General features: G+C 45.3%; 1 protein-coding gene across 2 annotated transcripts in view; it reads right to left on the minus strand.

The window, feature by feature from the left end:
- Positions 1 to 2,228: 2,228 nt before the first annotated feature.
- The window catches only part of fam120b (family with sequence similarity 120 member B), a 61,569-nt gene continuing 38,408 nt past the window's right edge, over positions 2,229 to 25,389 (minus strand). Inside the window, exons 7-11 of one of the 2 annotated variants that reach the window (XM_078557430.1) lie at positions 21,532 to 21,738; positions 18,705 to 18,807; positions 18,243 to 18,398; positions 6,888 to 6,945; positions 2,229 to 2,448 (exon numbers count right to left, since the gene is read on the minus strand). In XM_078557430.1, coding sequence (XP_078413556.1) covers positions 2,445 to 2,448; positions 6,888 to 6,945; positions 18,243 to 18,398; positions 18,705 to 18,807; positions 21,532 to 21,738 — 528 coding nt within the window. In that variant the 3' untranslated portion in view covers positions 2,229 to 2,444. Of the gene's footprint in view, positions 2,449 to 6,887; positions 6,964 to 18,242; positions 18,399 to 18,704; positions 18,808 to 21,531; positions 21,739 to 25,389 lie in introns of both variants that reach the window. The other variant, XM_078557429.1, reaches the window with a different exon arrangement.

A 25,389-nucleotide genomic window follows, 5' to 3' on the forward strand; every position in this document is an offset into this window, starting at 1 on the left:
CCTCTATCCATGCTAATGTATTACCCTCAACTGCATGAGCCCTTATTTTGTCTATTAACCTTTGGTATTGCGCCTTATCGAATGCCTTTTGGAAATCCAGGTATACTACATCTACCGGTTCCCCTTTATCCACCCTACTAGTTACATCCTCAAAAAACTGTAATAAATTTGTCAAACAGGATTTTCCTTGTTGGTAAAACCATGTTGACTTGTTCTAATCATACTATGCTTTTCTAAGTGCTTTGTTAAGACTTCCTCTATAAAAGATTCCAGCATTTTCCCAGCAACTGATGTTAGGCTAACTGGCCTGTAGTCCACTGTTTTCTCTCTCCCTCCTTTCCCGAAAAGTAGTGTTACATTTACCAACTTCCAGTCTAGTGGGACCGTTCCTGAATCTAAGGAATTTTGGAAAATCATTGCCAGCGTACCCACTATCTTTGCGGCTGCATAGCATTCGTGACTGAGAACCCTGGCTGACTGACAAGAGTGGGACGTCACCTAAAATAATTATTGGTGCAGTTCAGGGAATTGAGGCTTCTGCTAGAAATTAAATTTGATTTGTAATTTCCATCCAGAAATTTTGGCCAGTCCCGCAGGAAATGAGAAATCCCTGGGCTGCTGCACATTTCCAGTAGACAACCTAGGCAGTCAGATATATATCCTCTTGTGTAGGCTGATGTACTCCTGTACCAAATACAGACCCTTTGCTGTGCTGTGTGCATTGACCAGATTTGCTCTCTTATTTTCATTTTGTCCTAAACAGGTTCCACGAACATGTTTGCACTAATATTGAATGGTGCGGCCATAGATTTCCTTTGCACATTTGAAATAATTGCATCAAACTAGCCGTTAGTTTTCCATGTTTCGAATCCCAGTCAAACACTTGAGTAAAAAGCTATTAACCTTACGCCCAGCCAGCAGCATTCAAAGTGCGTCTGAACGTCACTCTGGGGCTGAGGAATTCTCCACACATTTTCCAAGCCTCCATCGATTGGACTTGGGACCCAGGAAAAAAAAAATCACAAAATTTACATCACACAAACAGGCCATTCAGCCCGACTGCTCTATACCAGTGTTTATTGGTCTACATAAGTCTCCTCCTGCCCTACTTCATCTAATGTTATAAGCATATCCTGTATTCCCTTCTCCCTCAAACCTCCCATTAAATGCGTCCATGCTATGCGCCTCAACTATTTGATATGGTAGTGAGCTCCACAATCAAACCACTCTCTATGGTTTGATGCCATGGTATGAGGCACAGAGTTAACCTCCTTTATCTTTCTAGGTGCCCATCGGATTATTGCACTCCTGTCATACCTGCTGCACAGTAACTCCATATTGAGGGCTCCCCTCTGCCCTACAATCAGCCACTTTCCCCTTCCAACAGGACTCCAAGTTCTCTTCGGTGAATGAGGCCATCCATGCAGTTCCCCCAGCCATCTTCCACACCCACAGGGTAGCTTCTGCCCAAAGTTACGCACGGCCCTCGAAGAGCTGGTGCATTTTTGGACACCCTGTTCTCTCACTCAACTGAACTCAGTGCTTGGTCAAATTAATCAACTCCGAAGAATCTGTGTGGGTCAAACATCACAGGCGCACAATCGCAGAACTGGCTCTAATGAGCCAATCTGTATCATTAATGTATATTAATTCTCAGCTTGCTCACCTACACTGGTATTATCCTGGTCCTCCAATTTCATCTTGTGTTCAGTCCAAATCTCTTCATGTCTCGATCCTTCCTAACTCTGTAACACTCTGGTCAGCTTTACAACCCTCTGACAACTCTGCATTCTTCCATCTCCGGCCTCTTGTGCATCAGCCGCTTCCTTTGATTCACCACTGGTGGCTGTGCTATCAGCTGTCCAGGCTCCGCTCGCTGGAATTCCTTCCCTGCGGCATCTTGTCCAAATGGTCGCTATTTATCTGCAAACCCCGACAGTGAGCATTGTGGGGTGTGGGGGGGGGGGGGGGGGGGCTGCTATTTCACCATGTGGGGCATCACAGTTAAATCCCATCATATTCTCAATTTTCACATACACACTTTCCCAGCAGGGTCATTGGATTGCTATTGAAACTGCCAACGCTGGACGATTTACCTGCGGCAGCTGTGGAGTTGTTGAAACTATTTCCTGGGGTCAGTTGACTCCGCTATAACTGGGAATCAAACCGGGGACTTTCCTGACATGACTCAGATGGAGAGACTTGCACAGATATCAGCGATGCCCATATTATGTTTTATGAATCATATTTAATATTCTGCTCTGTGTGCATAACAAAGTATTTCAAATACAAAGTCAATAGTTGGAAGGATGTTTCCAGTAATTTTGCTATGGAACACACAGAAATCAATGCTGATTCTTCCTTTAGATCAAATGGCATTTTCAACCCTTTAAAATTCCACAATCCAACTAATTCCAGCCGGAATGAGGACCTTGAAATCTAGGTCACCTAAAAATACAAATGTAAACACAAAATAACAGTTAGACCTTTAAACAGAAAGAAAGATCTTGCATAAAGAGATATGATTATGAGTTATTTTAGACAAGATTAGCTCAGTTAGCTTTATTCATCCAGTTCAAAATATTAGGAAAAGCCCTTTGATTGTGTCAATGCTGCGGGCACCGACATTAATGAGGTGATGCACTCTTGATGCCAGCCTGCAGGCATGAACACAAGATCATGATGGGTGAACCTGGTACGGGCTGGTATGGGTGTGTGTGAGGAGGGCCTTGCAGGACACGGCTCATACTGTCGCGACAGATATGGTGTGCACCTTTACATGTAGGCGACACAGTGCCATAAACATCCGCTGCATGGTTATTGAGTGTTAACAGAACACTCCAGTAGACTGTACACTCGCAGAAATCATACGTGTCAAACTCCAATTCTTTTCTTAAACCACTGAGGTCTCTTCTCATGGTGAGGTAAAATGGGGGGGGGCTCACAACATTTATATTAATACACAGGATCTGCATATAGCAAGGAAAGTTCAAAATATTGATACTGGTTGGTAGACCAGTCTTGCAGCAAAGCTGTACAAGCCAGAGGGTCCCAGCTTTGATCCCCAGTTCATGCTGAGTTAACTGACTGAGGAGCCCCTGGGTTGGGGGAGGGAGGAACATTTGAAACAGGGTTCCTGTTCCTGTTCCTGACAATTATCCAGCGACCTTTGCCAGAAACTGCGTCATGTATGGATGTGGGATGCACCTTGCAGTTGAATAGCCAACTTGTCTTGAAGTCTTGGGAGTGGTTTAAATGATGGCCTTTGACTTCAATGGGAGAGAAAGTCGTGCATGGTGCAGAGTGACCAGCATGTGCTATTAGTGAAGACCAATTTCATGACCCTCATCTCTGGACTGTCTAGACTCAAAGATGAAGAAGTGACTTGGGCAAGCCATGAGAGGAAGAGTATTTGGAGAACCATTCTGTAGCGGGGAAAGGAGGATGGCAGAAAACAGGCAGAGAAACCTTCACATGAAAGAATGGAATCATAAAGAGATAGCTGATCTGGTGCTTCTGTCTGATGAGGTTGTTATAGACAATGTGTAAGGAGAATACGAACAACACACACCCTTGGATTCACACCTGGGGCAACAGCACAGGAGTCGAGAGCTTGGTTTCTCCTGTGGGTGAACACACTTTAACATCAAGGACACATAAACTGAAGGATGGCAATCCCCTTGACCTTAACTGGAGTTAGGAAAGAGCCCTGAAGGCACTGGCGAATTCCTGGAGGGGCAGCAGGTATAAGGAGCGGTGAAGCAAAATGTATTTCTCAAACTGGAACTGGTTTCATACAAGGATGGGCATTAACTTTACACAGATCCAGATTCTTGTCCATTTGAAGAATCTACGACTATATATGCTCTATGCCACCTTCACTGGAGTGAAAATCCATGCAGGGATATCAGAATGATCTGTGTGGGAGTTTTTTGGTGGAATGTGGTCACTTATCCCTATACCATCAAATTTGATGGCAATGCCTGTGTGTGAATCTTCACACTAGCAGAGATGAGGGTCATGAAATTGGTCTTCACTAATAGCACATGATGAGCTGGCTGGTCGCTCTGCGCCATGCACGACTTTCTCTCCCATTGAAGTCAAAGGCCTTAATTTAAACCACTCCCAAGACTTCAAGACAAATTCTGCACATCTTAATACAATCCAATTTGATCTTAGTGAGTTACTTGACCAGTTACCCCAGACACACCTTGAGTAATTCCAGAAGAGATTCCAATTAGGCACTGCAAAGGTGAGGATTGCAAATCTGCAAAAATGCCTTGGTAAGAGGTTCCACTTTTGACAATCAGGAGAAGAGAATTTCAAACATGTGAGTGGACTGCAAGGTATTTCCATAATCACAACCATGTGAAAGATGCAGAGTCTAGCTAAAAGTGACCCTTCACTGGACACAGTGCTTCAAAATGGAGCATGAATTTTCTACCGACTGTAGATTGTGCTCGGCAATTATTTTAAAACAAGTCTCTCCAACATTTACTTTTTCACACTGCAGACTGAGTGCAGAAATATAAATATGGAGGGGTTATTAGTATAACACCGTTAGCAATAGCTCCAATAGGGAAGTCACAAGAAACATCTTTACCTGGAATGTGGAACTCGTGACCACTAGGACAAGTTGGGAAGTGGAATGCCTCTGGTGGTGCCAGACCCTGGTGAGTTATCAAGACCCCCTCGCCCACTGCCAACTGCTGCTCTGAAAACGTTCGAGGGCTGTGCTGCTTCTGCCACCCAACACGCCCCTCTCTTCTCGACAAATTTTTATCTTTAATTTGAATGCCTCGATTGAACCTGCCTCCCATAGACTCTCTGGCAGTGCATTCCAGACCTTAACCACTCGGTGCGAGGAAAAGCATTTTTTTCATGTTGCTATTCACGTCACCTGTAGACGTGTGTAAGACTGCCCAATATGATTCCCCAAACTATTATATCTGATAAAATGTTAGGAATACATTTCACTTGGTCCTGAGCCATTCGAAGGAAGACTGAGTGGGTTCCATTACAGGAGTACACTGTGACCTGCTTGATTTTCCAATATTAGCTGTGCCGAGTTGATCAAGTGCGTCTGGGAGCAGACCTGGGAAAATCTCTCCTAACACCGACGCCAATTAATAGATGCAAAGGGTTTTGTATAAACCACAACACATCATGGGAGGGGAAGTATGAAAAAAAAAACATGGCTGAAATATGTGTAGCAGACTTTTCAGAATCTATCATTTCCTGTTGTGTACTCTTATTTCTCTTTTCTTTGCCAATTCTCTCCCCGCCTCTTCTGAACCTAGTGATTCCTTGCTATGTTTGCACAGTCAGTCATTCTCTGGTACCTCACCCACACGGCCATTCCTCATATGTGAGCCCTGACACTGAATGTTGTCAGGATATTCAACTGCAGAAGCCATCACAACTGACTCCGATCTTGCAGTTGCAAACCCGAAATGTCCAGCAGGGAGCATCAGATAGTGATCACAGAGTTGAGAACCCTGGAAGGCTTTCCTAATCCAGGGCACTGGGTCCATTGTCGCATCCGTAATACCACCTCAGCTGAGATCAGCTAACTCAGCACTGAGTGAGGATTGATTCTAGGCATCTTTCTGGTCTGTGTGCCTCAACTATTCACCAGATAAACTTGCTCAGCTATCGAGGGCATGTTCTTTTTTTATGAAGTGGACATGAGTAAACTAATTAATACCGAGGAAAAGTATATAAGAAAGTTAGAAATGTAATAGGTTTTGAGCAAGGAGCGGGTGGGAAAAGGGACAAAAGGAAGGTCTGTGATACGGTGGAAGACAGGAGAGATTAAATGACAGAAGAGGTAGTTTTACGGGGCTAAAGGGCATCTTTTGCTTTTTCGTTTCTTTCCTTGCCCCATCACTATTCCCGTTAGGAGGCGAATGATAACATCAGTTAGATTACAAAGCACTTGGGAGCAAACACAGAATAAGAATTACAAGAACTAGTGCATGGCTCAGGCAAAAGCTGTGGAATGAAAGTGAACATCAGCAAAACCATAGTGACGCATATCTCAAAATCACCGAGAAATATTCACAGTCATAGAAGGAAAAGAACCAGAACCGGTGCGGGAATTCAAGTATTTAGGAAGCATATCTGCAGATGGAAGAATAAGAAGAACAGGGTAGCAATGGGAAAGGCCATATTTGGTAAGAGACAGCTGTTAACCAGAAAGTGAATAAACAATTCAAGAAGTGACTTGTAAAGAGCTTGATTTGGAGTGTTGTTTTGTATGGATGAAAGGCTTGAACCTTACAGAGGGCTGTAGATGCTGGGTTGTTAAGTATATTCAAGGCTGAGGTAGACAGATTTTTAATCAGTAAGGGAATCAAGGGTTATGGGGAAAAGGCAGGAAAGTGGGGTTGAAGATTGTCAGATCAGCCGTGATCTCACTGAATGGCGGAGCAGCCTCGATGGGTTGAATGGCCTTCTTCTGCTCCTATGTCTTATGGTCTTATGGAAAGGGGAGGCCAACTTGCTCAATGACACTATGAATGTCACAAAAGAGACTTTGGTGAGAGGAGCCATTCACCACATCTTAGCTTGTCCATCCAGATGATCTATATTTCCTCCGTCCTAGAGTCTTGCCCCATGAATGAGTGTAAGGTCCAGTACCCTACTCAAAATACCATTCCCAGTGTTGATCACCCTTTGAATGAAATTCTTCTGATGTATGTTCTGAACTCTCCTCTTACCAGTTTTAATCCATGTCTCCTGCCTTGAGTAGCCTGACAACTTAAAGTACTCCATATCTCAGCCATATCTATGTAATTTACTAACTTGTACATGCTTAAAGAATAGAACGATTGAGCCTTACATAAAGAGTGTGCCACTTTCAAGTAGAAACTACATCTACTCACCGCAGATAATGTTGTGGTCTCCTGTTGGGAGGTCCTGATCTTGGTTGAGGTCCTCTACCTGAGATAAATAAGCAGGCTACATAAAACTCAGCAATAAGGGTGCCCGTTTCCCATGATTGGTATCTGCAGCTTCTTAAATTACTGTATTCAATCAGTACAAAAGTAAAAGACTTATAGTTATACAGTGACTCTCACAACCTCAGGACATCCCCAAAGTATCTTACAGCTAAAGAAATACAGTGGGCTTTTTGCAACTTGAACCAACAGCAGCTCCAATACTACCGGCTGACAGTGCAAGTGATTTGCTGGCACTTATCCTGGCGTTTACTTTCAACTTTTCAAAATTTGGATGGAAATTAAAGGTAAAAATTTGTCGAGGAGAGAGAAAGAATTCCAATCTGCAAGTCACAGGAAAAGGTTAATGCATCTCACATAAACTCTTTATCAGAAACATTTCGGGACATAACTGGATGATGGCAGGTTTCTTGGAAGCCACATTTCTAGTTCAAATTAGCAGGAAACCGCTCCACCCACCTCCACATGGAATTATCAAAGAATTCTAAAAAGCAAAATGTAACAGTTGAAAATGTGAAACAAAACCCAATGCCTTGAAGGGAAGAGTTAACATGATTATCTTTTTGAATTAAAAAGTACCAGCTGTGAAAATCTATCACAATGACGGCTAAAATCTTTAAAAATGAAGTACAGAATCAAATTAGATTTATAGGTTTAGATACTAAAACAGAAAGTGCTGGAAACACTCAGTAGGTCAGGAAGTACATATGCAAATTATGTTGTTAGATTGGGAAATAGGCTATACAACAAGTTCGTTCAAGAACAGAGGAAAAGATAAACCAGGTGACTGTTAATTTACTGGGGTGACTTTTAGCCAGCATGTAAAAATGCGTGGACTAATCAATGACAGCCAACACAGATTGATTAAAGGCAAGTCATGTTTAATAATTTTTTTAAAAATGCAGAAATGACAACATTGGATAAACAAAGAAAATACAGTAGATTTAGTTAATGTAGATTTTTGGGAAACATTCCATAAGGTTTCAAGGTTTCTAGTGCTGGAAAATGGAATTAGAATAGTTAGGTACTAGTTTGACTGGTGCACTAGATGGGCCGAAGGGCCTTTTTCTGTGCTGTAGATCTCTATGACTGTGGAGAGATGTGAAAACAGGTTCCAAGTGGGTGCTGTGCTAATAAGACACGTCTGTTTGAGAGTCTGGACACAATTTTGGCTCTAATTGTCAATTACCATAATTTGAATTTGCATGCAGGTACTAAACAGACACCTGCAGGTTTAGCACTCAAGTGCTGATTAGAAACAATTTTTTATGGAGAAGTAGATGTGGGCTCCACGCACTCACTTCCATTGAAAGGTGTGGAGTACTCTAGTTGTCACACAGTAGCATGCTGCGGGTTGGCTCAGAGACCAAGGAGAGGACGCTCAGATAAAAGCAATGTGGATGCTGGAAATCGAAAACAAAAACAAAAATACCTGGAAAAACTCAGCAGGTCTGGCAGCATCTGTGGAAGGGAGCACAGTTAACGTTTCGAGTCCGCATGACTCTTCAACAGAACTAAGGAAAAATAGAAAAGGGGTGAAATATAAGCTGGTTTAAGGGGGGGGGGGTTGGGACAAGAGAGCTGGATGGCCAGTGATAGGTGGAGATAACCAAAAGATGTCACAGACAAAAGGACAAAGAGGTGTTGAAGGTGGTGATATTATCTAAAGGAATGTGATAATTAAGGGTAAAAAGCAGGACAAGCAAGGTACAGATAGCCCTAGTGGGGGTGGGGTGGGATGAAGGAATCGAAAAAGGCTGAAAGGTAGAGATAAAACAATGGATGGAAATATATTTAAAAATAATGGAGATAGGTGGGAAAAGAAAAATCTATATAAATTATTGGAAAAAACAAAAAGGAGGGGGAAAAATCAGAAAGGGGGTGGGGATGGAGGAGAGAGTTCATGATCTAAAATTGTTGAACTCAATATTCAGTCCGGAAGGCTGTAAAGTGCCTAGTCGGAAGATGAGGTGCTGTTCCTCCAGTTTGTGTTGAGCTTCACTGGAACATTGCAGCAAGCCAAGGACGGACATGTGGGCATGAGAGCAGGGTGGAGTGTTGAAATGGCAAGCGACAGGGAGGTCTGGGTAATGCTTGCGGACAAAACGAAGGTGTTCTGCAAAGTGGTCACCCAGTCTGCGTTTGATCTCTCCAATGTAGAGGAAACCGCATTGGGAGCAACGAATGCAGTAGACTAAGTTGAGGGAAGTACAGGTGAAATGCTGCTTCACTTGAAAGGAGTGTTTGGCCCCTTGGGCGGTGAGGAGAGGGGAAGTAAAGGGGCAGGTGTTGCATCTTCTGCGGTTGCACGGGAAGGTGCCGTGGGAGAGGGTTGAGGTGTAGGGGGTGATGGAGGAGTGGACCAGAGTGTCACAGAGGGAACGATCCCTACTGAATGCCGCCGGGGGGGGTGAAGGGAAAATGTGTTTGGTGGTGGCATCATGCTGGAGTTGGCGGAAATGGCGGAGGATGATCCTTTGAATGCGGAGGCTGGTGGGATGATAAGTGAGGACAAGTTTCTGGGAGGGAGAAGAAGGTGTGAGGACGGATGCGCGGGAGATGGGCCGGACACGGTTGAGGGCCCTGTCAACCACCGTGGGTGGAAAACCTCGGTTAAGGAAGAAGGAGGACATGTCAGAGGAACTATTTTTGAAAGTGGCATCATCAGAACTGATGCGACGGAGGCGAAGGAACTGAGAGAATAGGATGGAGTCCTTACAGGAAGCGGGGTGTGAGGAGCTGTAGTCGAGGTAGCTGTGGGAGTCGGTAGGCTTGTAATGGATATTGGAGGACAGTCTATCACCAGAAATTGAGACAGAGAGGTCAAGGAAGGGAAGGGAAGTGTCAGAGATGGACCATGTGAAAATGATGGAGGGGTGGAAATTGGAAGCAAAATTAATAAAAATTTTCCAGGTCCAGACGAGAGCATGAAGCAGCACCGAAGTAATCATCGATGTACCGGAGAAAGAGTTGTGGGAGGGGGCCGGAGTAGGAGTGGAACAAGGAATGTTCCACATACCCCATAAAGAGACAGGCATAGCTGGGGCCCATGCGGGTACCCATAGCCACACCTTTTATTTGGAGGAAGTGAGAGGAGTTAAAGGAGAAATTGTTCAGTGTGAGAACAAGTTCAGCCAGACGGAGGAGAGTAGTGGTGGATGGGGATTGTTCGGGCCTCTGTTCGAGGAAGAAGCGGAGAGCCAACAGACCATCCCGGTGGGGGATGGAGGTGTAGAGGGACTGGACGTCCATGGTGAAGAGGAGGCAGTTGGGGCCAGGGAACTGGAAATTGTTGATATGATGTAGGGTGTCAGAGGAATCACAGATGTAGGTGGGAAGGGACTGGGCAAGGGGAGAGAGAATGGAGTCAAGATAGCGAGAAATGAGTTCAGTGGGGCAGGAACAGGCTGACACGATTGGTCTGCCGGGACAGTCCTGTTTGTGGATTTTGGGTAGGAGGTAGAAGCGGGCCGTCCGAGGTTGGGAGACTATCAGGTTGGAAGCTGTGGAAGGAAGATCTCCAGAGGAGATGAGGTCAGTAACAGTCCTGGAAACAATGGCTTGATGTTCAGTGGTGGGGTCATGGTCCAGGGGGAGGTAGGAGGAAGTGTCTGCGAGTTGACGCTCAGCCTCTGCGAGGTAGAGGTCAGTGTGCCAGACAACAACAGCACCACCCTTGTCAGCGGGTTTGATGACAATGTCAGGGTTGGACCTGAGAGAACGGAGTGCAGCAAGTTCAGAGAGAGACAGGTTAGAATGGGTGAGAGGAGCAGAGAAATTGAGATGACTAATGTCACGCCGACAGTTCTCAATGAAAAGATCAAGAGAAGGTAAGAATCCAGAGGGAGGGGTCCAGGTGGAGGGAGAATATTGGAGGTGGGTAAAAGGATCTGTTGAACGGGGAGAAGACTCCTGCCCAAAGAAGTGAGCACGGAGACGAAGGCGGCGGAAAAAGTTCAGCATCGTGCCGAGCCCGAAATTCATTGAGATGAGGGTGTAAGGGTATGAAACTAAGTCCTTTGCTGAGCACTGAACATTCAGCGTCGGAGAGGGGAAGGTCAGGGGGTATGGTGAATACACGACCGGGGCTGGGATTGGAAGACGGGATGGGGACAGAGGGACAGGCAGGGCTGGAGGGTCCTGGATGGGTGTTGGTGTCGATGAGTTGTTGGAGCTTGCGTTCCTTTGCACCTGAAAGAAAGAGACAAAGTTTCTTGTTGAGGCGTCGGATGAGACGAAGAATAAAATGAAACTGGGGGCACGCGCAGCTTTGAAAAAGGGTGCGGCGGTGCTGCTGGAGGGAGAGGTCGAGTGTGTTCATATTGCGGTGCATGACACGGAGTGTGGATCTCAGAATGGGACGAGAACAGCAGTCCGAGGAGCGTTGTGTGTCCCGGAGGTACCTGTCATCCTGGGTGGTTTCGAAACATGAGGGATGGAACTTCAGTTGAAATCCACATGGGGTAAGTCGGAGACGGAGACAGTCACTGAGAAAGGAAATATGGCTGTGAAAGCGGGTGTTAGTAAACACCTTGTCAAACACCAGGAGAGAAATAGAAAGCAATGAAGGTGAACAAGGCAAAAGAGAGATACGAAAATCCTGACGGAGAGAAGAGCAAAACTTCTTCAAGGTAGGCATTCCTTGAAGAGAAGTGGCAGTCAATTAAACACTAAGATAAAAGCAAAAAACTGCGGATGCTGGAAATCGAAAACAAAAACAAAAATACCTGGAAAAACTCAGCAGGTCTGGCAGCATCTGTGGAAGGGAGCACAGTTAACGTTTCGAGTCCGCATGACTCTTCAACAGAACTAAGGAAAAATAGAAAAGGATAAGCTGGTTTAAGGGGGGGGGGGTTGGGACAAGAGAGCTGGATAGAGGGCCAGTGATAGGTGGAGATAACCAAAAGATGTCACAGACAAAAGGGCAAAGAGGTGTTGAAGGTGGTGATATTATCTGAGGATGTTCAGGTTCTGGAATGCGGCCCTGGGGGTCCTGATGGAGGAGCTCCAGAGGGAGAGGAATGCCCTGTAGGTGAGAGGGAGCCAGGATGCCCCCTGGCCCTTCTCTCCTGCAGCGGTTGGTGCCGCTCTGCCTGGCCTCACATCCTCCTCCCATTCCCCGGCCAGACCAAGGGAAACCCTGGCAAGATGCTCATGACCAAACACTCCCTTTCTCCTGGTGACTCCTTAATAGGGTAAGAATAACACAACACTTACTCTCTTTAGGTGAAATCCTCAGAGAATTTCCAGAATAAATGTTACTTAAGTGTTGGTAAAGTCTTGACATAGTGTCCAAGTAAGTCTGCTGATGTGTTTCAGAGGGCCACTTCACAGCTCCAGCAGCAATGGCTATGAAACAATGACTATGAGTGCCATAGGTGTCAGCGTAAAAATTGGCCACTGAAGCCTTGAAAAATCTGTCGCAAAACAGGGGTTGACTTACGTGCTGAGTATCAAAGTGAACCCCTGGTGTGGGTGGTCGCCATTTTGAAATGCACTTGACACAAAGAGCTGGCATGTCTTAAACCCCTGTGCAACTTCGCAACACTCCCCATATCGCCTGTTTGATCCCTAGCATCCAGTTATGAGGTACTGGTAAGTAAAACATACATTTTTGGGGTAAAAAATTGAAGCTGACTACTCATACAAGTACAGCACGTCATGGCTGGAAAGAGGAAGTCAATTTATATGCTGAGTATATGCAAAAACCTGATTTTTGGGGCTGGAAAATGGGGTTGTCTTATATGCCAAGGTACCACTGATGCTTGAGTAGCTGGTCTGGCTCATTAATGGGGCTCAGAAAAGATAAGATGCATCACACGGACTTGAATTTTTACCCTACAAAATCAAGGAAAGTAATAACCTACTGGGTGAGGTGGTTTGAGCATGGCAAGTAATGAGAAGCTTACCAATTCTCTGTGCTGGGTAAGCTGCAAATGTTCAATGGATTGAACTTCAGCAATATCCTTTCACATACCTAGGAGTTCTCTAAGCCTTCATTCTTGTCAACTTTCACCTCAGTTGTTTAGATTTAAGTGGTGGCTATGTACCTAAGCTGTGTTTCTTACATTACAACAGTGGGTACACTTCTTACATTACAACTGCGGCGAAGAACAGTGGGAAACCAGGGGATTGGGAAGCCTACAAAGACCAACAGAGGACAACTAAAAAAGAAATAAGGAGGGAGAAGATTAAATATGAGGGTAAACTAGCCAGTAATATAAAAGAAGATTGCAAGAGTTTTTTTAGATATATAAAGGGTAAGAGAGAGGCAAAAGTGGACATTGGGCCGCTGGAAAATGACGCTGGAGAACTAGTAGTGGGGAACAAAGAAATGGTGGAGGAACTGAATAGGTACTTTGCGTCAGTCTTCACGGTGGAAGACACGAGTAACATCCCCAAAGTTCAAGAGAGTCGGGGGGGCAGTGATGAGTATGGTGGCCATTACCAAGGAGAAGGTGCTAGGAAAACTAAAATGTCTGAAGGTGGATAAATCACCTGGATCAGATGGATTACACCCCAGAATTCTGAAGGAGATAGCTGAAGAGATAGTGGAGGCATTAGTGGTGATCTTTCAGGAATCATTCGAGTCAGGGAGGGTCCCAGAGGACTGGAAAATCGCTAATGTAACCCCCCTGTTTAAGAAGGGAGTGAGGCAAAAGACGGGAAATTACAGGCTGATTAGCCTGACCTCGGTCATTGGTAAGATTTTAGAGTCCATTATTAAGGATGAGATTTCAGAATACTTGGAAGTGCATGGTAAAATAGGGCAAAGTCAGCATGGTTTCATCAAGGGGAGGTCATGCCTGACAAATCTGTTAGAATTCTTTGAGGAGGTAACGAGTAGGTTAGACAAAGGAGAGCCAATGGATGTTATCTACTTGGACTTCCAGAAGGCCTTTGACAAGGTGCCGCACAGGAGGCTGCTCAGTAAGATAAGAGCCCATGGTGTTAGAGGCAAGGTACTAGCATGGATAGAAGATTGGTTGTCTGGCTGGAGGCAGAGAGTGGGGATAAGGGGGTCCTTCTCAGGACGGCAGCGGTGACTAGTGGAGTTCCGCAGGGGTCAGTGTTGGGACCACAACTTTTCACATTATACATTAATGATCTAGATGAAGGAACTGAGGGCATCCTGGCTAAGTTTGCAGATGACACAAAGATAGGTGGAGGGACAGGTAGTATTGAGGAGGCGGGGAGGCTGCAGAAGGATTTGGACAGGTTAGGAGAATGGGCAAAGAAGTGGCAGATGGAATACAACGAGGGGAAGTGTGAGGTCATGTACTTTGGTAGGAAGAATAGAGGCATAGACTATTTTCTAAATGGGGAGAGAATTCAGAAATCTGGAGTGCAAAGGGACTTGGGAGTCCTAGTCCAGGATTCTCTTAAGGTTAACTCGCAGGTTGAGTCGGTAGTTAGGAAGGCAAATGCAATGTTGGTATTTATTTCGAGAGGACTAGAATATAAAAGCAGGGATGTGCTGCTGAGGCTTTATAAGGCTCTGGTCAGACCACATTTAGAATATTGTGAGCAATTTTGGGCCCCGTATCTCAGAAAGGATGTGCTGGCCCTAGAGAGGGTCCAGAGGAGGTTCACGAGAATGATCCCAGGAATGAAAGGCTTAACATATGAAGAACGTTTGAGGACTCTGGGTCTATACTCGATGGAGTTTAGAAGGATGTGGGGGGATCTGATTGAAACTTACAGAATACTAAAAGGCCTAGATAGAGTGGACGTGGGGAAGATGTTTCCATTAGCAGGAGAGACTAGGACCCGAGGGCACAGCCTCAGAGTAAGGGGAAGACCTTTTAGAACAGGGATGAGGAGAAACTTCTTTAGCCAGAGAGTGGTGAATCCATGGAATTCATTGCCACAGAAGGCTGTGGAGGCCAGGTCATTGAGTGTATTTAAGACCAAGATAGATAGGTTCTTGATTGGTAAGGGGATCAAAGGTTACGGGGAGAATGGGGTTGAGAAACTTATCAGCCATGATTGAATGGCGGAGCAGACCCGATGGGCCGAATGGCCCAATTCCTGCTCCTATGTCTTATGGTCTTATGGTACACTTCAAAGGAAGTACGTCATTGGCTGTAAAACTCTTTGAGATGTCCGGTGGTCATGAAAAGCAATGCAAATCTATCTTTTTTTCCCTGAGTTCAATAGTTTTAATAACGATCTCTGGTACTTACCTAAATGGCTGGAATTCAGCCTGAACTTGTCAATGTTTGCTGGCGAACTCTTTCAGACAACGTGAGAGCAAAGAACCATCCCGCAAACAGGACGTACAAGCGGAAAGGAACTCGCCAATCTTGCAACAATTATAAAGACGCCTTCCACCTCTCCATTGCTGGCAAAATCTTCGCCAGAAACCATTTGAGCTGCTTAGTGCAACATCTCGACCAGGAACTGCTGCCAGAGAGTCAGTGCGGTTTCAGGAAAGGCCGAGGAATCATTGATATGGTGTTTGCAGTCAGACAGCTCCATGAGAAATGTCAAGAATAGAACATGGACCTCTCCACCATGTTTGTTGACCTGACCAAGGCCTTTGACACAGTCAGGGATGAGGGCCTTTGAAAGGTCATGGAAAAATTCAGCTGCCCTGAGAAATTCATCACAATGTTCAGCAGCTCCATGACAGCATACTCACGCATGTGCTGGATGATGGTGAGTCTTCAGCCCCATTCCCAGTCACTTATGGAGTTAAACAGGGCTGTGTGCTAGCACCAATCCTCTTCAACATGTTTTCCTCCGCCATGCTCTCCAATACCTTCCGTGATGGTGATCCTGGCATCAAAATCAGATATCGCATGGATGGGAAGCTGCTCAATCTGAGGCGATTCTAGGCAAAGACTAAGGTCTCCGAGGACCTGCTTCACGGTTTCTGGTTTGCTGATGATGGTGCACCAGCTGCCGGTTCAGAGTCGGACATGCAACATAACATGGACTTGTTTTCCAACGCATGTGACAACTTCAGCCTTACGATCAGCGCGATGAAACCTGAGGTAATGTATTGGCCTGCTCCAGGAAAGCTCCATCTCGAGCCCAAGGTTTCAATCCATGACCAGAACCTGTCAACAGTGGATAGTTTACTTATCTTGACAGTTCTCGCGAGTTGTCTACATTGATGACAAGACACATGCAAGAATTGCCAAAGCAAGTGTAACCTTCAGCAGACTGCGAACATCTGTCTGGGAATGAAGAGGAGTAAGTCTGCCTATCAAACTGAAAGTCTATGGAGCAATAGTCCTGTCCACTCTACTCTATGGATGCGAGACTTGGACTATGTACCAGCATCATGCCAAGAAGCTCAAACACTTTCACTTGGACTGCTTTGGAAGCTTCTGAAGATCAGATGGCAGGACGAAATACCAGATACTGAGGTGCTCACTCAGGCTGGCAGGCCAGGCATCTACATGGTATTGAAACAGTCACAACTGAGTTGGGTGACCATATAGCCAGAATGCCTGACACTTGCATACCAAATTGAATCTTCTATGGAGAGCTTGAGTTTGGGGTGCGCTCTCATTGTGCTCAAAGAGAATGTGGAAAGGACACTCTGAGAGCTTCACTTCGGAGTTTTGATATCGACTTCAAGTCCTGGGTGTAGCTTGGCAGGATTGTTGCACTTGGCGCAAGCCAATAAAAAATAGTGCATCCACCTTCGAAAGCAAGCGCAGAGACCGACAGAAAATGCAAAGAGGGGAAATCCCGCAACAGCAATTCATCCAGAACCAAACCATCTGCGGTATCCTGACCTATTTGCAGCAGGACCTTCCAGGCACAGATCAGCCTTAACAGTCACCCGCATACCCATCAGAACCCCACTGAACACCCCGGATGATGAACATGGTCATCATCACCTCGAAGGATGACAAGAGAGAGGATAAGTTTAATCACAAGGGTGCGCATGACAGTTGAACCTAATAATGCTGCACGGATCATTGAGCAAGAGCAGGAATCCTAGCCACTTTTACCTCTCTCCCTAACCTGGTGACACCGAGTTCAACTGCAGGACTTCCAAGGCTTACAAGTGGGGATTAACTAACTCAGGAGAATCTGAGGTCAGGTGTGGGGACATAGTAGCAATGCATGTAGCATATTAAATCATTGGGGAAGCTGTTATTTTCAATTACGAACAGGCAGTTACTGTGTCAAACCATATGCTTTACTTGTGGACTCCACTACCCAGAAAAACAAAGGTAGGGGGTGCAAGGGAACATCACCACCTCCAAGTTCCTCTCCAAGTCACATACCATCCCAACTTGGAAATATAACACCGTTCCTTCATCATAACTAGGTCAAATTCCTGGAACTCCCTACCTAACAGCACTGTGTGGATATCTTCATCACGTGGACTGCAGCGGTTCAGGAAGAACTTTCACAAGGGCAACTAGGTTTGGGCAATAAATGCCAGATTGGCCAACAATGCCCATAGCCAGAGAATTAAAAAAAACTTTCACAGGATGTGGGCGTCACTGACTGGGTCAGCATTTATTGCCCATCCCCAATTGCCCTTGAGAAATGGTTGAGAGCCGCCTTCTCGAACTGCTGCTGTCCATGTGGTGTAGATACACCCTGTTAGGAAGGGATTTTGACCCAGCAACAGTGAAGGAACAGTTATATAGTTCCAAGTCAGGATGGTGTGTGGCTTGGAGGGGAACTTGCAGGTGGTGGTGTTCCCATGCATCTGCTGCCCTTGTCCTTCTAGCTGGTAGAGGTAATGGGTTTGGGAGGTGCTGTGGAAGGAGCCTTGGCGAGTTGTTGCAGCGTATCTTGTAGATGGTACACACTGCTGCCACTGTGCGTCGGTGGCAGAGGAAGTGAATATTTGTGAAAGGGGTGCCAATCAAGAAGGCTGCTTTGTCCAGGATGGTGTCAAGCTTCTTGAGTGTTGTTGGAGCTGCACTCATCCAGGCAAGTGGAGAGATTTCCATCACACTCCTGACTTGTGCCTTGTAGATGGTGGACAGGCTTTGGGAGGTCAGAAGGTGAGTAACCTGCCACAGAATGCCAGCCTCTGACCTGCTCTTGTAGCCACAGGATTTACATGGCTAGTCCAGTTCAACTTCCTGTCATGGTAACCCCCAGGATGTTGATGGTGGGTGATTCAGCGAAGGAAATATCATTGAATGTCAAGGGGAGATGGTTAGATTCTCTCATGTTGAATGGCTCAACAAAATCACCAGAGGATGTCAGATTTTTTTGCGGGGGGGGGGGGGGTTACTTTTTAATTAAGCACCAGAACGTAATAGGTGATGATCATATAAATGATTTTTAGCATACCTGTTTGTGCTAGATTGGTAGGACCAGGCTGTGGATATCTTCCCTGATAACTCTGGCGATGGCTGAGATATGGAGGATAAGCATGTGGCTGTTGCTCATGCTGGGCCATGTGATGACTGCCTCCTCTACCATGGGGACCAGGCCTTTCACAGTTCTCTAGTGATGCAGAACACATGACAGATCAATTTTACTCAATACATTGCTCATGAGTGAAACAGTCAACAAGTGAGTTCTACTAAACTATCGCTCTCACCCACAACACGAGAAAAACATGCGTAATTTTCCAAGAAACCTTTAATAGTTTTTAACCTCCCTTATTCTGCTGATTTTTTCCTGTTCCTCACTTAAAAGCATTGACAAAGATCATTATTAATCAAATATTTCGTTCCATCTCTAGGGTCTGTCCAATGCAGGAAAGGCAGTAAACAATAAAACTATTAAAATTCAGCCTTGGCCACTGACCTGTTACAAGTGGCCGGGGGCTGCTCTGGACATTTCTATTCTTCCTCACACAAATACTGTTGATGAGGGACTTCAGCTTCTGACATTCCTGTAGCAGAACATCCTACATCAGGAACAAAAATGATCAGCAATCTGACAAAAAAAATAAAATCATCACATAACATTGCACATTTTGCGGCAGCCATTACTACAACAATGACAACAACTTGCATTTGTATAGCACCTTTAACATAGTAAAATGTCCCACGGTGCTTCATAGGAGCATAATTAAACAAAATTTGACTCCAATGCACACCAGGACAGATGATCAAAAGCTTAGTCGAAGAGGTTTCATAGAAGCCTTAAGGGAGGAGAGAGAGACAGAGAGATAGAGAGGTGAGGAGGTAGGGAGTGGGAGGAGAGGGAACTTGGGGTCTTGGCAGAGTGAAGGTATGCCTAGCAATGATGGGAATGATTAAAATTGGGGATGTCCAAGAATTGGAACAACCCATAGGTCTTGTAGGGTTCTAGGGCTAGAGGAGGTTACACAGATAGGGAGGGCCAAGACCCTGGAGGGATTTGAAAACAAGGGTGAGAATTTTAAAATCAAGGAACTAGTGAACCAGAGCCAAGGTAGGTCAGGGAGCACAAGGGTACTGGGCAAACGGAACTCAGGGTATGGACAGCAGAGTTTTGGATAAGCCAATTTTATGGAGGGCAGAAAGAAGGAGGCCGGCTAGAAGAGCATTGGAATAGTCAAATTTAAAGATAACAATGCAGTTAATGAGGATTTCTATAGTAGAGCTGATGCAGGATCGGAGAAGGGTGACATTATGGAGATGGAAGTGGGCGACTTTGGTGATTGAATGGATATGTGGTTGGGAGCTCATCTTGGGGTCAAATGCGATAGCCAGGTTGCAGCTTTAGACAGTGGCCCAAAGAGAGGGTTGGAGTTGATGGCTAGGGAATCGAATTTGAAGACAATGATTTTGGTCTTCCCAATATTTGGCTGAAGAAAATTTCTGCTCATCCAGTACTGGAATTGGACAAGTGATGTGACAAATCAGGTGCTGTTCCGGAAGGTTCACGCGAGGAGGTGGTGAGGTCAAGTAGGATGAGAAAGGATAGCTTACCATCATTACAGTTGCATAGCATGTCATTTGTGATTTTGTTGAGGGCCATTTCAGCAGTGGCAAGGGCGGATACCTAACTGGGGGGAGCTCTGGGAAAGATGGGCATGCATTTGGGAGGGAACAAAATATTCAAGGACTTTGGAAAGGAAAGGAAGGTTGGAGATGGAGCAATAGTTTACAAGGAATTAGAGGGTCAAGGCTTGGGTTTTTACAAGGAGAGGAATGATGACAGCAGATTTGGAGAATGAGAGAGAGTGGGAGCAAAAAAGAGAGAGAGAGAAAGAGAGAAAAAGAGAAAGAGACTGTCCTTGAGGAGAGAAAACTATTAACATCAGCAATTGAGGCCAGGAAGGAAAGTTAGGTGGTCAGCAGTTCAATGGGAACAGGGGCGAAGGGGTAAGGGGTGGGTCTCAGGGACAAGATGAGCTCGGACAGGAGATGAGAAGACATAGGAGAGAAACTAGAGAAGGATACAAGTTCAAGGCTAGGGCAAAGGGGCACCTTAGAGGAAGTTTGGCTGGTGGGCTAGGGAAAGGGAGAGAAGTGGCAGAAGCAGCTGATGGCCTCAATCTTGGTGATAAAGAAGTCCATGAGTTCTTTGCACTTGTTGGAGGTGAGGGTGGAGGATATAGGGGAGAAGGGTTTAAGAAGGCTGTTTGCAGTACAGAGGAGAAGTCGGGAGTTAGCTTTGCATTCCAGGATGATCTTAGAATGATAAGCAGTTTTAGCAGAGAACAGCAGGACGGGTTTCTGCTTTATGTGGTCCAGCCACATTTGGTAATGATTGACTGAACCAACTCTAATCCATTAACATTCAAGTCCCTTGGACCTAAGGGAGAGGAGATGAAGGAGAAAGGCCAGGCTGTGGAAGATTTTTAATGGGGTTAAGGTCAAGAAAGATAGAGGTGAATGTGTGATTGAGCAGATTGGTAGCTGCAGAAATGTTGTGATGAATGGAGGGCCAAAAGCTAGACAGTTGGGAATTAATGATGGGGAACAAGGAACACGCACAATTGCCAAACTAACTTGGCAGCCCAAGGTGACAAGCACACAGATGAAGCAGGCAGAGTGATTGAATTGGTATCTGGACAAACCACCGCGTGCACCCCACTTCCCTCAGCCCGATCTCTAGGCTAGGGAAACTTCTATCCAGTGACCCTGCTGGAAAGTGCACACGTCAATGTCGGGTGAGAACTGGATGTGATGCCCTGCTGGTCAAATAGCTTGCTAACAAATACGGTTGACACTGATGTGTGAAGAATGAGTGTTTGGGTGAAGTAACATCTGTAAAACTTTCCTCTTGCGCCTTCAGAGGATGAAGGGAGAAAGTTGAAAAAAACAAAATAGCACACTGCAGTAAAAATCCTTGTTATTGGCAATGCTGCCCTTTGATCAGATTTTGGAACACACAGAAACCTTAATAAAGGCTCCTGAGTAAAGTGAACTTCGAACCTTTTTTAAAAACACTAGTCCTATCTAAGAACATATTTATATTAAATACACACAGTGAGTGAAAAGTTTATTTCCTCACAAATGTAGATAGAAGCTGGCCTTATTTGTACTATCAAGATTAATCATTTAGTTCACCTTGTTTGTGATAACTGGTTTTGCATGCACGTTACCAGATGGTATTTGCTTTGGAAAACAATCTACTGTAAACCACCATCATTAGTTGAGAAACACCTCAAGCATGCACACTCCATCTGTAGACCTACGTTCTTTTCTAGAAGGTCCTCCATTGTACAGCCACTGTGAGACTGCAGGTACTTTGTGTGGAAAAGCTTCCCATCAAACACCTCCCACGGCATCAGGTCGACCATTTTAAATGGAAACCCACAGGCACTATTAACTGAAACGAGCACGGACAGGCCCCGAACAAAGAGGGAGGCCAGGTGCACAGCTCGAGAGTCAACACAGGGCACCTGAGAAAGAGAGTCAAAGATTAATGGCTGGACAATGACGGCAAATTATTCACTCGCTGCACTTACTGTGCGAAACAGTGGCTACCAGCAAGAGGTCCATCTGGTAGCATCTATACTAACAGCATGGTCAAAGTAGGTTTGAGCAGCACAGCCAGAAAGGCACACAAAACAATTTGCAAAGACAATTTGTGTCTCAGTGAGGTAAAATCAAGGACTAAACTTCATAAATCGCAGTGTTTTGCCCCCCCTAGCTTATTTAAGTACAGTAATGCAGTCTGGTGCTTACACCTGTAATTGCAACTTAGCACAACAGGAGGGCGAAACAGTCATTTTACTGTTGCTTATGAAAGATACTGGGTAAAGGAGAGCCGTACATGCTGTTAGTTAAAGGGAAACACTTGGTGCAGAAATTGATCTCAGTAAGCCTGTCTGAGAGATTACTAGAAATTATGAGTTCTCTTTTTGGAAGCAACACAATCACTTTTTTTATTAATTAACTCTTTGAGTTTGTGGCTCTCTCTGGCAAGGCAAGGCATTTATTTATGCATCTCCAGCTGCCCTGAGAAGCTGGTATCGATAGGCCACATCAGAGAGAAGTCTGACAATGCAAACTAGGTCGGGGTAAGGATTGCAGGTATCCTGCCCTAAAGAACATGAGTTATTTTGATATTTTTATGGTCACTTTGATTAGTATCAGCTTTACATTTCAATATTTGCTTTAAATGAACTTCAAATTCTCAAGCCAGCATGGTGGGATTTGAACTCTCGTTCCTTAGATTATTAGTCCCGCTCCCTGGATTAACATGGTAACATAGCTTGATGGAACACAACCCCGGCTGATTCAAGTGCGTTTTTCCTCCCCATCCAAATCTCTACCCTTCTCTCCTAAGATGCTGGTTTCTGGGTGGATTGCACAAGGTGACCATGGGCAGGGATTTCCAGCCCCTCCCGCCGATAGAATCTGCCAGTCCCACCCAAATCAACAGAGCTTTGAGTGGCTTACCACATCCGCTGTGGGGGAACCTGCCGTGACGGGGCCCGGAAAATCCCGGTCCACGTGTCACATTCTGCAGGTAACAACTCTGCAACGATACTCAACGGTCCCGCTGGTTGTTTCTTTCATGTCAAGAGTGGACAGCACCAATCAGGGAAGGAAACCTGGAAAAACTCAGCAGGTCTGACAGCATCTGCAGAGAGGAATACAGTTAACGTTTCGAGTCCGTATGACCCTTCATCAGAAGTTCTGGTGAAGAGTCATACGGACTTGAAACGTTAACTGTGTTCCTCTCCGCAGATGCTGTCAGACCTGCTGAGTTTTTCCAGGTATTTCTGTTTTTGTTTCGGATTTCCAGCACCCGCAGTTTTTTTGCTTTTAGGGAAGGAAACCTGCTGTCCTTACCCCGTCTGGCTTATCTCTGACCTGGCAGGGTCCAATGTGGTTCAGCGGGTAGCTGTCTCAATTGCCCCTGTGTTGGATGTCATTGTTCAAGTCGCACTCCAGAAACTGCACTGAGAGACTGCTGCACTGTCTTTCGGGTGAGACTTTAAACTGAGGCCCCCCGCCTCAGGTAGGCATAAAGTATCCCATGGTGTTATTTCGAAGAAGAAGCAGAGAAGTTTGCCCTGGTGCCCTGGCCAATATTTCTCCATCAACCAACATCAGCTTGAGTGCAGTTAATAAAGCATACAGTATCCTAGGCTTTATGAGTAGGGGCATATTCATAAAGCCTAGGATTTAGAGCAAGGAGGTTATGTTGAACTTGTATAAGACACTGGTTCCGCCTCAGCTGGAGCACTGTGTCCAGTTCTGAGCGCTGCACTTTAGGATGGGTGTGAAGGCATTGGAGAGGGTGCAGAAAAGGTTCCAGGGATGAGGGACTTCAGTTATAAAGACAGACTGGAAGTTAGGACTGTTTTCTTTGGAGATGAGAAAGCTCAGAGGAGATCTGATAGAGGTTTTCAAGAGCATGAGGGTTCTGGACAGATTAGATAGGGAGAAACTGTTCCCACTCCGAAAGGATCGAGAACAAGATGGTACAGATTTAAAGTAATTGGCAAAAGAAGCAAAAGCGATATGAGAAAATAACTTTCTCACACAGCGAGTGGAATGTACTGCTTCAGGGTGTGGTGGAGGCAGGTTCAATCGAAGCATTCAAATGGGAATTAGACTGTTATATGAATAGGAACAATGTGCAGAGCTACAGGGAGAAGGCAGGAGAATAGCACTGAATGAATTGCTCATTTGGAGAGCTGGTGCAGGCATGATGGGCCAAATGGCCTCCTTCTGCACTGTAACAAATCTGCGATTCTGTGACTAAAACCGACATCTGGTCATTATCACACTGCTGTGTGCAATTGGCTGCTGTTTCCTACATAACAACAGTGACTGCACTTCAACAATACCCAATGGGCTACAAAGCGCTTCGAGGTGTCCTGAGGTCTTGAAAGGCGCAATGCAAATAAAGTCTTTTTTTTCTCTTTTATCCCAAGAGCAGAATCATAGGCACAGCATAGACCAGTCTCCGCACGAGAAATGCAAGAAGCAGAAATACAGGCACAGACCCCCACAATTTGAACAAGAACTTGAGAATACTGATAGCAATCTCCACCTAGAATTACTGGTTCACTTTGAACAGTTCTACCTCAAGGCTCTCTGTGGAGAAATTATATTTCGCAAATTGAAGCTAAGAAGGGGGGAATAATAAAAGGGAGGAACCCAGCTCTCAAAGTGAGGCAAAAAAAAATGGATTTAGTTATTATTACTTTTGGTTAATAAATCAACAGGCAGAGAGTGCATGCATCTGGACAGGAAGCGGATTTCGAAAGAGTCAGCTCAGGAATTTGTGGGTGCGTAGGGCAAAACAAAATGTCGGAGAGGTTATTTTTTTGGAGGAGCCAGTGACCGAGTCCCATGGCCGGGATTTCCACGTGGCTCCAGTGAAGTTCACAACCCAAGTCTATTCTTCTCTCCCAGCAGAAGAAGCGAGTGCAGCTGAGAGAAAAATAAAGGAACAAAGGATGAAAAGCCAGAACCCCAGTAAAACCGAGCATTCCCCGCACGTGGGCAGAGAAAGCGGCTGATCCGCAGAAGGCTAAAGACAATAGGCCGAATGCAAGGCATCTAACGTTACATTGAAATGAAGGGATTCCGTCTGCTGGGTTATAGATAACAGACAGTAGGGCTTTGTGAGCTCCAACTGACAGCAGTTAAAACAATACCAGTGTCCTAACAAATTTGCTACAAAACCCATTGCCAGTTTCTAAACGTGAACTGTATTTCAATTAGGTTCCTCATTGACCTGTACAGTATGGGATGCCAATAGGGATGGGAAAAATCAGTGGAAAAGTCTGTGCCTTATAATCAGCATCAGGTCTACAAAATTCACGTGAAACTCCAGTAACTCCATAGGCACTGCACAATGCCCTTAAGCTTTTATTTTTAAATGACTTTTTGTTTCCTAATTTCTCCTTCCCTCAAGCGGCCATTCATTCTTCACAGGCTGATCTGGACAACAGAGAGCGTGTTGGTCAGCTATTCACCACGGTGGGGCTTCATGACTCAGCCCGATCCCATTCCCATCAGCCATCCACTTGTCTGTATTTTCTACTGGAGGTCACTGGGGAAAGGGACCCTCAATTAGGGATTTCCTC

Source organism: Cetorhinus maximus, chromosome 14 (assembly GCF_964194155.1).
Source record: "Cetorhinus maximus chromosome 14, sCetMax3.hap1.1, whole genome shotgun sequence".
Taxonomy (NCBI): domain Eukaryota; kingdom Metazoa; phylum Chordata; class Chondrichthyes; order Lamniformes; family Cetorhinidae; genus Cetorhinus; species Cetorhinus maximus.